Source organism: Mobula birostris, chromosome 6 (assembly GCF_030028105.1).
Source record: "Mobula birostris isolate sMobBir1 chromosome 6, sMobBir1.hap1, whole genome shotgun sequence".
Taxonomy (NCBI): Eukaryota; Metazoa; Chordata; class Chondrichthyes; order Myliobatiformes; family Myliobatidae; genus Mobula; species Mobula birostris.
The window spans coordinates 40,418,907-40,435,786 of NC_092375.1; the positions used below are offsets into that span (position 1 = coordinate 40,418,907).

The following is a 16,880-nucleotide window of genomic DNA, read 5'->3' on the forward strand; positions in this document are numbered from 1 at the left end:
AACATTTTGTACACTGTCACGAGAAAATCTGCAGATACTGGAAATCCAAGCAGCACACACAAAATGCTGGAGGAACTCAGCAGGCCAGGCAGCATCCATGGGAAAGGGTGTAGTCGACGTTTCGGGCTGAGATCATTCATCAGGTCCTGATGAAGGGTCTTGGCCTGAAACGTCGACTGTTTACTCTTTTCCATAGATATTGCTAGGCCTGCTGAGTTCCTCCAGCATTTTGTGTGTGTTACAATGTACATGGTATTCAGTTTTTGGCGCATTATCAGGATAAATTAGATTTGCTTGAAACATAAATTTTATTGAACATTGTCCATGATAAGTACAATGGTAGGTTCTGCTAAAACTTGATATTTGTGTGAGCAATATGGATTTAAGAGCAATGTGGTATTTTGATGTCTAATATTGCTTTTAAAAATACTATCTCCAAACATAGGAATGTTCCTTTCCTTTCTTTCTTACACCTATTACACCTTTTTATATTTCAGGAGGTATTGGAGAAATTGAAGCCCCTTCACCCTTTACCAGGTTTAATCTTGGAATGGAGGAGAATCGCAAATGCAATTACCAAAGTAGTGCTCCCACTGCAGCGAGAGAAGTACCTCCATGATCGACTGGGAATGGAAAGGATTTATTCCATCTCACAGACACACAGTGCCACTGGTAAATGCTGCTTTCACTTTGACCCAGTTGCGTGGAGAAATATAAAGGGAGATAAATCAGAAATAAAATATAGGATGCCCAATAGGTCCTTTGGCACATCTGGATAGAGTGCAGAAAAGATTTTCAAGGATGTTGCTAGGGCTTGAGGGACTGAGTTATACAGAGAGGTTAGACAGACTTTATTCCTTAGAGCTTAGGAGACTGAGAGGTGATGTTGCAAAGGTGTATAAATTCATGAGAGGCATAGACAAGATGAATGCACTGCCTTTTTCCCAGGGTTGGGGAATCAAGAACAAGAGGGCATAGGCTTAAGGTGAGAGGAGAAATAGTTAATAAGAACTGGAGGGCACAGTGGTATGTATGTGGAATGAGCTACCAGAGGAAATGGTTAAGGCAGGTACAATAACAATGTTTCAAAAGACAGCTTGATGTGTGCACGGATTGGGAATGTAATAAGGTTACAGGCCAAATACTGGCAAACAGGACCGGCAGGGAAGGGCATATCTTGGTCAGCATGGATCAGTTGGGCTGAAGGGCCTTTTCCCATGCTATATAACTGACTTTATATGCTCCTGTTCCAGTCAAGGATGGTAAACCTATGGTTTGTAGAGGAGCCAATCTACTCAATTTTCACTGCATTCTGTTTGTGACAAGTACATTCTTCCTTGGGTAAATGGACCAAAACAGTATACAATATTCTGGGTACAGTTACGCCAAGTGCCTTTATAATTGCAATAAGACTTCCTCTCGTGGTAAAAGGCTATTGTATCATTGGTTATCCTGATTGTCCTCTGGATTTGCATGTTGGTGTTTCTCTCAGTTGTGAACAAGTATACTCAGATTTCTTTGCACAGCAGCACTATTCAATCTCTCGACTTTTAACAAATACTCTGCTTTTCTGTTACTGAACCAAAGTGGATGATGTCCTTTTCTCCCCCAGTACAGTTCATGAGCCATGTTCCCACTCATTGTCAGCTTATCTGCCTCCTCCATGAGACTTCTTTACATTCTCTTCTGTACTTGCACTCCCGTCTAGTTTAGTATTATTAGAGTCCTGCTAATGTAAAGTCTTGTACCTTTACGCAATTGTTGGCATAGATTGTGATTAGCTGGGGCTCGCACACTGTTTGCCATGGTTCCCAACTAATCACAACCTGTTAACCTGAGAAGGATCTCCTTATTCCTATTCTTTGCATTTTGTTCAATATTAAATTAATGGAAGTTTGAGAAGTCAATGTTCATGCCATCAGGTTGGAGGCTACCCAGACAGAATATAAGGTGTTGTTCCTTCAACCTGAGTGTGGCCTCATCTTGACAGTAGAGGAGGCCATGGATAGACATATCAGAATGGGAATGGGACGTGGAATTAAAATGTGTGGCCACTGGGAGATCCTGCTTTCTGCGGACGGAGCGTAGATGTTCAGCGAAACAGCCTCCCAGCCTGCGTTGGGTCTTACCAATATATCACCGGGAGCACCGGATGCAGTATATAACACTGTTAATGCCCCTCCTTCCCTTCTTACCTCATCCCTTATTTATTTTTATTTCCCCCTCTTCTTTCTTTTTTTCTTCTTCTCTCTCTGTCCCTCTCACAATCACTCCTTGCCTGCTCTCCATCTTCCTCTGGGCTCCCCTCCCCCTTTCTTTCTCCCTAGGCCTCCCGTCCCATGATCCTTCTCCAACTCTGTATCCCTTTTGCCTATCAACTTTCCAGCTCTTAGCTTCTTCCCTCCCCCTCCCACTTTCAAATCTCTTACTATCTCTTCTTTCGGTTAGTCCTGACGAAGGGTCTTGGCCTGATACGTCGACTGATAGAAACTTCTTCCTAGAGATGCTGCCTGGCCTGCTGCGTTCACCAGCATTTTATGTGTGTTGCTTGAATTTCCAGCATCTGCAGATTTTCTCATGTTTGCAAATGTAGTGAAGTCTTTTCTCGTACCTTCACGGTTTTTGTCTATACCTAAGACCTTAATTGCGTATTGGGTTTGAAGGCGATGTAGTTCAATTCAAAATTCTACCATATTATGGTCTGCCTTCCTTAAAATGCCCTTGACAACCTCTTTGCATTGCATAAATTAAGATCGAAAATAGCATTTCCCCATTTGTTTCCTCAATTAATAATAAGTTTTCATTCTGATACATTATTTGTTATTGTAGATGCAGATTCTGCAAATGCATATTTATTCATTCAAGATGTAAATGCTTTACAGAATGAGACAGTTGCCTTTATTATAACCTAATTGTGTTAAATAGGTCGAATCAGTTTTACTGAGCCAAATCTGCAGAACATACCAAAGGATTTTGAAATTGAAATGCCGTCAGTGATTAGAGAGTGTCCTCTCCTCCAGGGAACAAACAGTATGGTTCTCAGGCGATCCAGGTATATCCTTTATGTAATCTCACCTGATGTGAGGAAAGAGTTTTCAGTTGTGACTTTGAGATCTTCATTTGTTTTCTCTTTGAAACGCTTGTGAAAAATGTTCAGGTAAAGCCATTTGGTTAATCATGTAAACTTAGCACATCATGTGAGAGATAATTAGTCCCTCTGCCCCTGTGTATCATTTATACCCTTGTTTGAATGTTGTATAGTGAAATGGTTTATATGTAACCTGGCTATGATGTGAAATCGATTTTTGTAGTTTACCCTTGTGTAAATCAGTATAAAGTTATAAAATGACACTAAAGTGTAGTCAAGGAGCAGTACAGTACAGCACAGAAACAGGCCCTTCACCCACCTAGTCTATCCCGACCTGTTTTCCTTTCTAGTCCCTTCTATTGTACTTGGATCATAGACCTCCATACCCCTCTCGTCCATGTACTCATCCAAACTTCTCTTAAATGTAGCAATGGAACCCGTATCCACCACTTCCGCAGGCAGCTCGTTCCACACTCGCTCCACCCTCTGAGTAAATGAGTTCCCTTTCAGGTTCCCCTTAAATATTTCCCCTTTCACCGTAAACCTGTGACCTCTCGTTCTAGTCTCACCCAAGCCTGTATGTATTTACCGTGTCTATACCCCTTATAATTTTACTGTATACTGCGCTGAGATCTCCCCTCAATTTCCTGACCTATTCAACTTTCCCCTGTAACTCAGGTTCTGAAGTCTCGGCAACATCCAAGTAAATTTTCTCTACACTCTTTCAAGCTTATTGGTATCTTTCCTATAAGTAGGTGAGTTGAACACACAGTACTCCAAATTTGGCCTCAGCAATGTCTAATTCCTTCCATATTGATATTTCAACTCCTGTAACTCAGTGTTCTGATTTCTGAAGGCCAATGTGCCAAAGCCTCTCTTTACAACCCTATCTACCTGTGATGCCACTTTCAAGGATTTATGGATCTGCATTCCTAGATCCCCTTGTTCTACTTTTTGTTCTAAATTTGTGTAATCGAAATTTTGCTCTTTGTTCTAAATTTACATGTTCTTATTCCATATTATCGTCAACTATATTGCAGTGTTTATTAGGTAACTTGAGCTGTGTGGTCTAAAGCACCTTACAACAAACTTTTTTGATAGAGCACATGTTAATTTGTAATCAGTCATATTCTTTCTGGGGGTTATATAACACATAGAGGCATTGTACAATAATTAGCACCAATAAAATGGTGGAAGAGTATTGCAATGTTTTTCAAGTTAACTTCACATATTTATGTTTTAGGAGAAGGCAAGGCCACAGCATAGTGCAATTAGCTGGAAATACTTCAATGGGTGATGGAAAGAGTGATAAAGGCCTGTCATATGCTGTCAGTATAAGGCATGCGTTTATACCCTTCTCAGGTAATTGGGGTTTTCTTTATTGAAATAAAATTGTTACAATTCTTGGGCCTGTGCCTCAATCTCTTTAAATTAGCTGTTTGATAAAGTTATTATTGAACAATGCCTGCATATCATGGATGGACATTGGATAAAGAAACTAACCCTAAATAATTTGCTTTTCCTTGAAGGTGGTCTGATTCTGGCAGCAGATTATTCCCAGCTGGAGCTACGAATTCTGGCTCATCTTGCGAAGGATAATAGCCTTATTCAGATCCTAAACAGTGGGAAAGATGTGTTTAAGAGCATTGCTGCAGCATGGAAAATGGTGGAGCCAGCATCAGTAAGTGACGAGTGGCGACAACGAGCTAAACAGGTCAGTTAAAATCAAGAGGTCACTAGTACATTTTTCACATGACATGGGTAATATTTTGTCTACAATTGGAAAGAATATTATAAATTTGAGTAAGTTTGAGTGTGACGTATCACTGAGTTCAGAGTTGGTAGTATTGACTCTGCTCTTCAGTCTGTATTCCAATATTGTTCCTTTGCCTTTTATCACGTCAAGCTATTCACATCAGTTGATTCTACTGAAACATAATTTTTTGCTGAAATTTAAATCTACCATTTTAATTAATATCTTTGACTTTCGTTTATATAAACCACAAACGTTTGCCAAATATTCTATGTCAGTTAATATATTATCAAATTATGTAGAAAAGCAGTATATTGACATGAGTTTATGTAGTTGTATGATTACATTATGGGTTATAAGTAGTGGTGCACCTGTAGAAGTGAGTAATTTAATCTGGGGAAAGTTGGTGGGAATGTGGTGGAAAGCAATAAAAATGGGATTTGGGTGATAGGTACACGATGGCTTGTGCTGACTTGCTGGTAGGAAGGACATTCACTTTTTTATGACTGACTCTTTTAATGAATTACAAGGAAACTGGATAAATACGTGAAAGAGAAAATGTGTATTTGGAAAGGGGTGGGGGTGTGTGTGACAAAACAAAATAATTCTCTAATACCAGCACACAATATGGGATGAATGCAATAACGTGGATGTTGTGACATGGCCATGTGCACAGGACAAAGCAATAGGACCACAGTGATGTGGTGTGACATGGTTACAATGCAAAGAGTCGCCTTGTAAGCATAAGCAGGAGTAAACATCCACCCGAACATGCTCAGTCATCCAATCAGCAGGGGTGATCTTGTCGTCAAGGTGTGCTGTTATGCCTTACCTACACATTGCATTTGGTTTTTCTGGTGCCCAAAATCCAGGATTCTCAATCCTGAAATGTACTCAATTAAAACAAAGCCTTAAAGATTTATAACACTCTGAACAATGAAACTTCTCCTCTGCTCAGCCCTAAATGTCTGAACTCTTACTGAGGCAATGCCCTCAAGTTCTGGATTCTAGATTTGCAGTCTGTGGTGTTTGAATTCTGCTGCTTGCAAACACAGCTTCTTGGCGCCTGTCTAACTAAATAGATTGCTCGTTGAAAGAGTCAACAGGCTCAGGTTGCATATCCTCCTCCCATGCCTTACTGTTGTGTGATTAATAACTTTTTTTTATTAAAACTAATTACTAGCTTGTAGACTCAGTAATTTATAAGCAATGAGTTTCTGTTATGTCAGGTAATTAATGCTCATTTGTGTAATCTCATGTATTCACTTGTTATTGCTCTCTGACTTCTAATGTGCTGGCATCCTTTCTCCTTTAGATCTGTTATGGTATAATTTATGGGATTGGAGCCAAGTCTCTTGGTGAGCAAATGGGTCTGGATGAGAACGATGCAAGTTGCTACTTAGAAACATTCAAATCTCGATACAAAGGTAAAGGAATCTCTGCTAATTCTCTCACCAGTGGTTGGAATTGGAATAAGGAAGCTATATACGAGCGGTAGAATGAACTGTGGGGAAGAACCCAACCATGTGTGAGAAAATGAGTATACTGTTGTTTTGGATGACCTCCCAGGGGAACGCCACAGAGACCAAGTTAATGGCACTGATGCACAAGGGAAAGAGGGAGTAGAGGGAAGCTTTAGTAAATGGGAGAGGAACAGACAGGAGATTCTGTGAGCGTGAATGAGACATCTGGATAGGATGTTGCCTCCCAGGTGCCATGGTCAGGGACGCCTTGCATTGCGTCCACAGCATTTTGGAGAGGGAGGGAGAGAGAGTAGCCAGCTGTCTTGGTACATATTGGTACCAATGACATAGGAAGGAAAAGCAATGAGGTCCTTAAGAGAGAATTTGGAGAGCTAGGCAGAAAGCTAGGCAGGGCCACCAAGATGCTGATTTCTGGATTGCGACCTGTGCCATCTGCAAGAGAGCGTGAAAACAGGACAATCTGGCAGATAAATGTGTGGCTGCGAAGCTGGTGCAGGGGGCACGGCTTCAGGTTCTTGGATCATTGGGATCTCTTCTGAGGGAGGTATGACCTGTACAGAAGGGATGGGTTGCACCTGAATCTGAGGTGGGCCTATATTTTGGTGGGCAGGTTTGTTGCGGAGCTGTTATGGAGGGTTTAAATTAATTTGGCAGGGGGTGGGAAGATGTTGGAGTCAATTGTTAAAGATGTGGTTATGGACTACCTGGTGACACAGGACAAGATGGGACAAAGTCAGCATGGTTTCCTTAAGGGAAAATCCAACCTGTTGGAATTCTTTGAGGAGATTGCAAGTAGGAGAAAGGGGATGTAGTGGATGTTGTAGATTTGGATTTTCAGAAGGCTGCTTACCAAGTTAAGAGCCCATGGTATTCCAGGAAAGTTCCTAGCATTGCTAGAGCATTGGCTGATTGGTAGGAGGCAGTGAGTGGGAATAAGGGGATCCTTTTCTGGTTGGCTGCCAGGGACTAGTGGTGTTCCCCAGAGGTCAGTGTTGGGACCACTTTTTATGCTGTATCTTAATGATTTAAATGATGGAATAGATGGTTTTGTTGCCAAGTTTGCAGATGATAAGAAGATTGGTGGAGAGACAGGTGGTATTGAGGAAACGGGTAGGCTGCAGAAGGACTTAGGTTAGGAGAATGGACAAGAAAGTGGCAAATGACATACAATGTTGGAAAATGCATGGTCAGGCAACTTGCTAGAGGAGTTAAATGTGCAGACTATTTTCTAAATGGGGAGAAAATCCAAAAACTTGCGATGCAGAGGGTCTTAGGAGTCCTTGTGCAGAACACCCTAAAGGTTAATTTGCAGGTTGAGTCAGTGGTGAGGAAGGCAAATGCAATGTTAGCATTTGTTTCAAGAAGTCTATAATAAAAGACCAGGGATGTGATACTGAGGCTTTATAAGGCACTGGTGAGGTCTCACCTTGATTATTATGAACAGTTTTGAGCCCCTCATCTAAGAAAAGATGTGCTGGCATTGGATAGGGTTCAGAGGCAGTTCACATGGATGATTCTGGGTATGAAAGGGTTATCATATGAGGATCTTTTGATGGCTGTGGGCCTGTACTCGCTGGAATTTAGAAGGATGGGAGGGGGGGTATTATTGAAACATTTTGAATGCTGAAAGGCCTAGACAGAGTAGATATGGAAAGGATTTTCCTATGCTGGGGGAGTCTAGGACAAGAGGGCACAGCCTCAGGATAGAGGGGCGCCCTTTCAAAACAGATGCGGAGAAATGTCTTTAGCCAGGGAGTGGTGAACCTGTGGAATTTGTTACCACATGCAGCTGTGGAGGCCAGGTCGTTGGGTGTATTTAAGGCACAGATTGATAGGTTCTTGATTGGCCATGACATCAAAGGTTACGGGGAGAAGGCGGGGGAGTGGGGCTGAAGAGAAAAGACAAAAGGATCAGCGATGATTGAATGGTGGAGCAGAATCGATGGGCCAATGGCGTAATTCTGCTCCTCTGTCTTATGGTTTAACACTTTATCATTGCTTTAACTTTTTGAATTTCTGTTACAAGTACTCTCTTGTAAGCAGTTACAAGTTTCTGTTTTTAGAGCTCATGGCTTTGAAAAGAACAAGGAGGGCAACCTTCTTAACACATTAAAGCAAAATGAAGCCCAGGAATTATTGTGAGCAATGCTTTTATTCAGTCTCGGGATATGGATTTCATTGACGTGGCTTGAATTCATTATCTCTGCCTGCTTGCCTGGAAACACCCAGGTTGTTGAGCCATCTTAGAAAAAATGTTGTCACCTACAAAGGCCACGCGGATTGCTGAATGGCAGATGTTTCCTGAAATGACATTGATAAACTGAATGGATTTGTGTGTCATCGTAGTGGTTTGATTGTCACCATTACATACATAGCTTTTTTTTCCGATTTAATTAAATTCTGCAGCTGAGAAATTTAAATTTGAATGTCTCCAGATAATTATTTCAGCATACCCCTGGGAATTTAAAACCATTGTGCCATTATACACCATAAGTTTGAGAATATTCAGTTTCTATTTCTTAATTTAAAAAACTGTTGTAAAGAGGTAACATTTAAATTAACCATTTTCTATAGGGATTCAGATATTTCTACAGAAAACAGTAAAACACTGTCAGGAAAATGGGTTTGTTCAAACAATTCTTGGCAGGAAACGGTACCTTCCAGCAATAAAGGACCCCAATCCTCATGTCAAAGCTCACGTATGTATTTTCGTTTACTAAGTCTGACTGCATAATTGTATAGATACTCGGTGTTCAATGAAGACTAATTTGTACAAATTACCTCCAGTTAATGCTGTGGTTCTACACTATCTTCACACTACCACACCATGGCTTTCTATTTTCATTTGAATTTTTCTATTATAGATTATTTAACAAAGTATGTACTTTAGTATACTTTGATAGCCGTTGAGCTACTTATTGTGTCCGAGTTAAATATCTGGATTTTCATTACAACTTCTTTCAGTTTATTTCACGTTGTTGCTCATTATCTTTAAAATATAATTGTAGGTAATAGTTATATGATTTGCTCTATAATTATTGTGATTTAAAGAAATATGGGAATTTCCAGTTCTAGTTATATCTTCTGATATACATATTTGTATTTTCCCCATTTGCTAGTGCCCAGTAATTGAATGGCTCCCCATCTCTTTAGTACCTGTTACAGCCAAAGTCATTTATATTTTTTTTGTTTACCAAACTGAAGTCCAATTGCAGTAATCTTTACGTGGTCCTTCCTAAGAAACTTAGTCTCAAAGCAAGCAAATTGAAAATTATTTTTGATGTTTTGCCAAGGACCTTAACATAAACACTGTTCTGTAGCTATTCGAACAATGAAAAGCTTATTGCCAGTGGCTATGGTCTGTGAGGCAACAGCTATCAAAGAAACAAAATTGATTTTACTGCTTAGGAATTGTCTGAACGTTATGATAAAAGCTAATATTAAATGCATTTACATTGCAAGTCTGGTATAAATTTGTAGTGCAAATTCAGTCTCAATAACATATCTAAAATTATTTGTAAAGTTCTCTGGAAGAATGAAGTTTATGTTGGATTACTACACTATGTTTCTTCAGTCTTAATCAGTGTAGTGCCAGGAACAACACACAGAGCACTAGAGAAACTCAGCAGACTGGGCAGTATCTATGGAGGGAAATATACAGTTAGCATTTTGGGTCAAAACACATTATCTAGATTGGATGGCAGTCCAGATGAAGAGTTTTGACTCAAAAAAAAAAAAAGTCGACTTTCCATTTCCCTCCATAGATGCTGCCTGGCTTGCTGAGTTCCTGCGGATTCCAGCAGCTGTAGCCTCTTGTGTCTCTACTGTACAGAAAGCATTCAGTGGCAATGTTGGACTCCCTAAACATTATTCAAATACTCAAGATATGTTGAGAGTAACCAGACTTAAAATATTTTCCACTAATGATAAAAGGCTTCAATGATTACAAAATGAATGCTGAAGGTAAAGTAATTGTTCTAGTGAGCATCTGGAGTTGATCATCAGTGTTGGATTATCTGCAAATAAGACTTTAGCTACGTAAAATCAATCATCCCACACACTGAAATGCTATTCAAGCATGAGTTTAATAAAAAAAAATTGGGTTGCCTATGTAAACTGCAACCTTGTATAGATCTACAATTGATAACCAAAACTGCAAATATGTTCATGATCATTTCCCTGAAAATGACAGTGATTGTGAAATCCATAAATTGAAATTAAATTATTTGCAAAACAAATTCTAAGTATGTGTATTACAGTATTTAATCATTAAAACACATTTGTTTAATTTTAAAGCCAAGCTGTTTATTTAGTTACTTTGTTACAAGAGTATCTGTTTTATACATCTCCGTGGTCTTTCAAAAATAAGCTTGCATGTCAAAATAAGAATTTGCAAGCATATGTAATTGGTCTAAACTACTTGTATTTTAGGTACAGTTATATATGCTTGAAAGTTCTTAATTTGATTATTATATCCCAACAGGCTCAACGACAAGCAGTGAACACCACTGTACAAGGATCAGCTGCCGATCTGGTAAAAATAGCTACTGTTAATATTCAGAAACGACTGGAAGAAAGCTTCCCATCTGTCGCCAGATCACATGGTCACTGGATGTGTAAGGTTCATGAAGACAGAAGACAAGGTGAGAGCCAAGTTTTTTTCCCAATTTCTGATAAGAGCAGTGAACAACCTGCGGAGTATTCCTTGACCTTAATCCTTAATTTAACACTGAACAAAACTAGAGATGTACTTGCTGATGGCTTTCAAATCAATATAACACATTCATGTAATGTGTTTGATTTCTGATGGTAACAAAATTCTTTTATAGTTTAGTCGTCGGACATGGGAGTACAATTTATGGAGAATAATACCTACAATTCCAGAAAAAACAAATGGAAAATTCATTATTTTATTGCCTTTTGTAGTCATAATGTGCTTAATTGCTAGTTTAATGGGTTCATCAAACTACTTGTAACCTACAATTGTGTTAATGTTCCCTGGACTGAATAGCCTGAGTCACGGATTCATATTTCTGAGTGAGGTACAAATTCCAGCTGTTACCGATCATATAAAACCAGTTGTGACAGGTGGGAAAACAAAAACTTGCTCAAGCCTGGCTCTTGCATCAGTTTAGCTGAGTTGAATCATATAACCCCATTTTACCAAACATTCCTCATGAGTAATGGGGTAATACAGATCACTGCTGGCAAGAATGAGTTTATAAGGGTTGGATCAAAATAGTTTTAAATGTTTCTTTAATTTGCTTGCACCTGTTCCCTTTCCCCCTTACGTTATGAGGATAATGCTGCCTCCATTCACTCAGTTGTAGTGCTCGATAGAAGCATGGCCAGCAGCACTATCTTTAAAGCCATTACCTGCAGTTATAATGGAGAAATATAAACTTCCTTTTCCTTAGTCAAATAACCGGTAATGTTTAGGGTATCTGAAAACAGTCATGTCCATGTGAGTGTATTTAAGCACTCTCTATTTGTATTTCCTTGTCGAATGAAAAACGATTTGTTACACTGTGATACACTGAACACCTGTGCACCATTCACAACAGCTCCAGACCTTGCCAACATTTCTTGGCATAACACTGCGACAAAAGGGATTTTCTGTCCAAACTATCCCATAGGTTTCCTCGTGTTTGTGGCCATAAAAGTCGTATTAGATTTATGTGTAAAGGAATAATTTTATTTTCATGTATTGTGATTTTATATGATACTGTGTTGGGAAAATGTAGCTTCGTGATCTGTGAGTAACTGAGTCCAACTGTATGTAGGCGTCACCGAAAGGAAGAAACATCGAGAAATGTACCAGCCAGGAAGCGGAGGATTTTTTATCTTGCAGATGCATGATGAACTCCTTTATGAAGTTGCAGAGAATAATGTAATACAGGTGGGATTGTAAAGAGTTTGTCATCTATCTGACATTATCCTATAAGTACTTGCATCATTCAAAATACAAATCTGAAAACTTCGGAACAAACCACTGGGATTCTATATTAAGCCATGAATACAGAAACAGAATTCTATGATGGCTTGCTAACTCATTAGTGGAGCTGTGAAAGTTTTGCACATCTCGTTACAGAAGCTGTATCGATTGCAAAATCATTGAAGTCACACCAGGAATAAGTGGATTATAAACATATTTACCAAAAAAAAATTACAAAGGGCATAAGGATAGATCCACTCACAACACGCTGGAGAAACTCAGCAGGTCGGGCAGCATCCGTGGAAAAGATCGGTTGACGTCCTGACGAAGGGTTCCGGCCCGAAACGTCTTTTCCACGGACGCTGCCTGACCTGCTGAGTTCCTCCAGCGTGTTGTGAGTGTTGCTTTGACCCCAGCGCCTGCAGATTATTTTGTGTTTACGATAAGGATAGATCCACTTGAAATGCTCAAAATGATCAAATTTGTATTTTCCACTAATTAGAAATGGTTAAATAAGAGGATATATTTAAGATTGATTTCTTGAAAGTTGGCAGGATTATTTTCATACAGGAGTAAATGCATTTATGTACATAATCACACTATTAAAGAATTAAACACCAACATCATAATTAAAGAATGACACTATGAGATTGATATAATCGGGAAAAAGCATTTACCAAAATTTCTACAGTTTAATGATAACCTAAGGAATAAGATTGACTTGACTAGTTCAGAAAAAAAAGATGCCGGTGAATGTAATCCTTTCTATTTTAATTTATTCCACCTCCTATACTTTTCTCCACAGCCTTTCACTATATCTCTATCCATTTCCCTCCTTCCAGAGGGCCACAATGGAGTCCGCCTCCAGCACATTTTCAGATTCCAACCACATTCTACCCAAGAAAAATTATCTTCCCTTCCATTTTATAGCTCAGACTTGTAGTCTTTTATCACTGAGAACGGATTCCCATTCTCCTGACCCCTCATCATTTTATCTATTTCTGTCACGTCTCAGTCTTATCAAATCTAAAGTAAATAGCTCCAGCATCTCCAGGGCAAAACCTGAGGTTCAGCATTTGAAGTTTTACACTCTGTACTTCTGTTGATAAAGCCCTAAATTATGCCTTATTAACTGCCTTCTCAATCTGCTTTGTCACTTTGTGCAAACACACTTCCTGATCCCTCTGCTCCTGCACCTGTTTTAAAACAGCATCCTTTAGTCAGTAGTCTGTTTCCTCATCCTTCTTACCTAAATGTGCCACCTCATATCTCTCCCTAATATCTGTACACATTCCCATTCCACCAGCTTGCTTATATCCTGCTGCAATCTGTTACTATCATCTTTATTGTTCACAACACCAAGTTTTGTGTTATTTGCAGATTTGGTAATTGTGCTTGTATGATGGCCAAGTCTAGGGCATCAGTGCAACACCACTAACACCATTCTGATGTGCTTCGATTTTGTTAATTAACCTTATTAAATGCCTTCTGTAAGTCCATGTACAAACATTTGTACATTGCATTCACTGTATTCCTCTTATCAACTTAATCATATTTGTCATACATGATTTGCCCTTAATACATCTCAACTACTGGCCTAGAGCTGATGGACCTCCTTTTCGGAGCAAATAGTTGTGACTCTAAACCTTTGGCACCACCTCTGTATCAGAAAAACATGGAAACATTATTGTCAGTGGCCTTGTGATTTCCTCCTATACTTTCTTATAACTCTGATGAATCATCCCATTAGTTTTGGTTGCGTTATCAGAAGTTCAGCTGAATTATTCTAATACATGCTTGCTGTTAATTTAAAATGGACCCAGTGTTTCAACTAGATCTTCCTCCTCTTCCTTTGGAAGTACTCCTGTCCCTGGTGAAGATAGTTATAATATTGTTTTGTACCTCAATGCCCTCAGTATCCATGTACAACTTTGCTTTTTTTTGTTCTTAATGGGCCCTATTCTTTTACTATTTATCGGCCTACTTTGAAGTCCCATTTACATTTTCTTCTAAATTTTCACTTATTTTGTAATCAGCCTGATTCTAGTTGGTATTTGAACTTAGACATTTGTTTTATATGGGTTTATTTGATTTAGCTTTGTATCTATCTCTCTCATCATGCAGAGAGCTCTGAATTTGTTCTAAGGGATATGTGACAATTGGTCTTAATCAAATGAGATTAATTGGACTATGCTGCAGTACAGTTGCTACAATCTATGTAGGGATGATTTGTGATGCTTTTTGTTGCATTTCTGTCAAGATCAACAAACAAGTCTTTCCAGTGTGGATTACATTAAGGTTGCTGTTCATTTTACCCTTCCTCATTTTTCTGTGCTCCTCAGGTTGCTCAGATAATGAAAAATGAAATGGAAAACGCCATGAAACTGTTGGTAAAACTCTCCGTCAAAGTAAAGTTTGGTCCTAGCTGGGGCAATCTTCAAGACTTAGCCTTGTCATGAAGAACTTGGACCAAATTAAAAAATGTAAATTAACTTTATTTATTCAATGCTATTTGATAGCTTAAAATATACCATTTATTAACTAAATATTTTGAAGAGAAATTGAATATAATGTATATTTATATATAATGAAAGCAGATGAGTAATGAATTGTTGACATTGGTTAGTTGACATTTATTGACCATTAAACTAGACTTTTTTATAACTGCAAGTTAGTGGAAAAGTTCACTTCAAAGATTTATTATTTATAAATAAAAATGTTTGTATGTCTTTTTATGGAGCTTCTCAAATATCCAACATCAGTAGGGTTTTTCTAAAATAGAATGTAATCTTCCTATGCAGGACTTGACAGCTTGTAGTTGGATATCTATTAGTCACATTAGCTAACTTTGTGATTCATCTCATTAAGTACAAAGCTGATCATGAATGTCATGAATAGATCTCTATTCTTATATATTGAAGTTATGAGCATGGTTATAAAACATACTGATAAAAACCTGGCATAATAATTTATTGATTATGAAAATCAGGTTCTTTTTAGTAGAGATATCAGTGACACAGAAGGACATTATTCTTACAGAGAGGCAGACATATTCTAGTGGAATGCAGTTATTTACTGCTGGGCAAAATGTAACAAAATTTGGATCTTATGAATAATATAATCTTGAAAAATAAATTTCAACTGTATTCTACATTAGGTACTGCTTTGAATCAAAACAAATAAAAATTGTTTTTGAACAAATGATAACATTTTGTAAAATTAGTCAAAATATTGTGCATGTGAAACATGCACATATTAAGGTTCATTTTCTGTTCCCTGTAGGCAGTCCACAAGATTAATGGCTTTTTTTTAGCAATTTGTAATCTTTTGCTACTGAAATATTTCTCCTTGTTAACACTTCACACATTGCTGGAATTACTGAATATAGTTTAAGTTGTTTATGACTCACCTGAATTATTTATTAAGTAACCAGAAGATAGTACTTGAAAGTCATGCCTTCAAGTCTGCTTCCCTACTTTTATTTACTGTAAACTATTATTTACATACACTATATATAAGCCTGCTTTGGCTGATTTTGTAACCTAGAACTGATCAAGCACTACCAGATTTCTTGGCCAGACTAGGCTAAAACCCTTATTGTATGCAAGTTGCTGAGCAACTGATTGCAGTCTCTCAGGCTTATCTTTCCTTGTAAAACAGCAAAGAAATGCCAGAGGCAATTGTAAATGCTTTTCATCTATTCTTCAGAAAATATCAGAAAGTTATCTTCGTTTCAGTCCACCCCAGCCATCAAATGGTTGATATTATGCAAATAGAGTAGAAAAATAGCAGAAGAACCAAACAATATCATGATCCTACTGAATTGCAGAACAGGCACAAGAAACTAGATGACATTTCTGCTTCTATTTCTTAGAATCTTTAGTATCTTTTGGCTCTTTGAGTATACTAGTATTAATTATTTTAAAGCTTGAATGTGTACAAGGTGTCTGTTTTCCAGTGAAAATCTAAATAATTGTAAAGACCACAGTTTAATTATCAATGCTCTTTTTCCAATATAAATGAGGTTTATTCCATGAGTACCTCATGTCCTAATAAAAAGCATCAACATTATGCACTAACAAACATATAACATAATACATTACATATAGAACATTGTATATACAACCATATACAGATTTAATTCTACAACCTACAGAAATGCCAGATCATTGAAGAAGCATTTAAAAATTAAACACCCAAATATGGCAACAGGGTTAGTTATGACAATTTTCACTGGCAGCCTTTTGTTGAAATCATACATAAAACATATGAATTCATGCTAAATCACAATATGATTAAGAGATAGAGTAACATTCAATACAAAAAAAATTCAGACTACCTTATTTACCCTTTTTTTGGCTTTAGCTGTTTTTAGGATGGCAATCAAATATTGAAAAATAATGGCAAAAATGTTAAATTACTAACAAGGTATTTTGTCTGATGACAGTACATAACTTAAAATGTAAAGATGGTGATAAAAATATCTGAACAGTTGCTGCTATGTATTTATTAAAAGTGTACAACTGTATTTCATATTGCTAGGCTTATTTTTGTATTGTGGCACCACTATTTCCACACCCTGTACATGCAAACTTTTCTACTAATAACTACCCAAGTGTA

General features: G+C 38.0%; 1 protein-coding gene across 1 annotated transcript in view; it reads left to right on the forward strand.

Annotated features, from left to right (window-relative positions):
• The window catches only part of polq (polymerase (DNA directed), theta), a 96,332-nt gene extending 79,452 nt beyond the window's left edge, over positions 1–16,880 (forward strand). Inside the window, exons 24-32 of the mRNA XM_072260300.1 lie at positions 498–672; positions 2,926–3,052; positions 4,332–4,450; positions 4,618–4,802; positions 6,157–6,268; positions 8,900–9,024; positions 10,809–10,968; positions 12,109–12,224; positions 14,603–16,880. Of these exons, the coding sequence (XP_072116401.1) occupies positions 498–672; positions 2,926–3,052; positions 4,332–4,450; positions 4,618–4,802; positions 6,157–6,268; positions 8,900–9,024; positions 10,809–10,968; positions 12,109–12,224; positions 14,603–14,719 (1,236 nt within the window). The 3' untranslated portion in view covers positions 14,720–16,880. The remainder of the gene's footprint in view (positions 1–497; positions 673–2,925; positions 3,053–4,331; positions 4,451–4,617; positions 4,803–6,156; positions 6,269–8,899; positions 9,025–10,808; positions 10,969–12,108; positions 12,225–14,602) is intronic.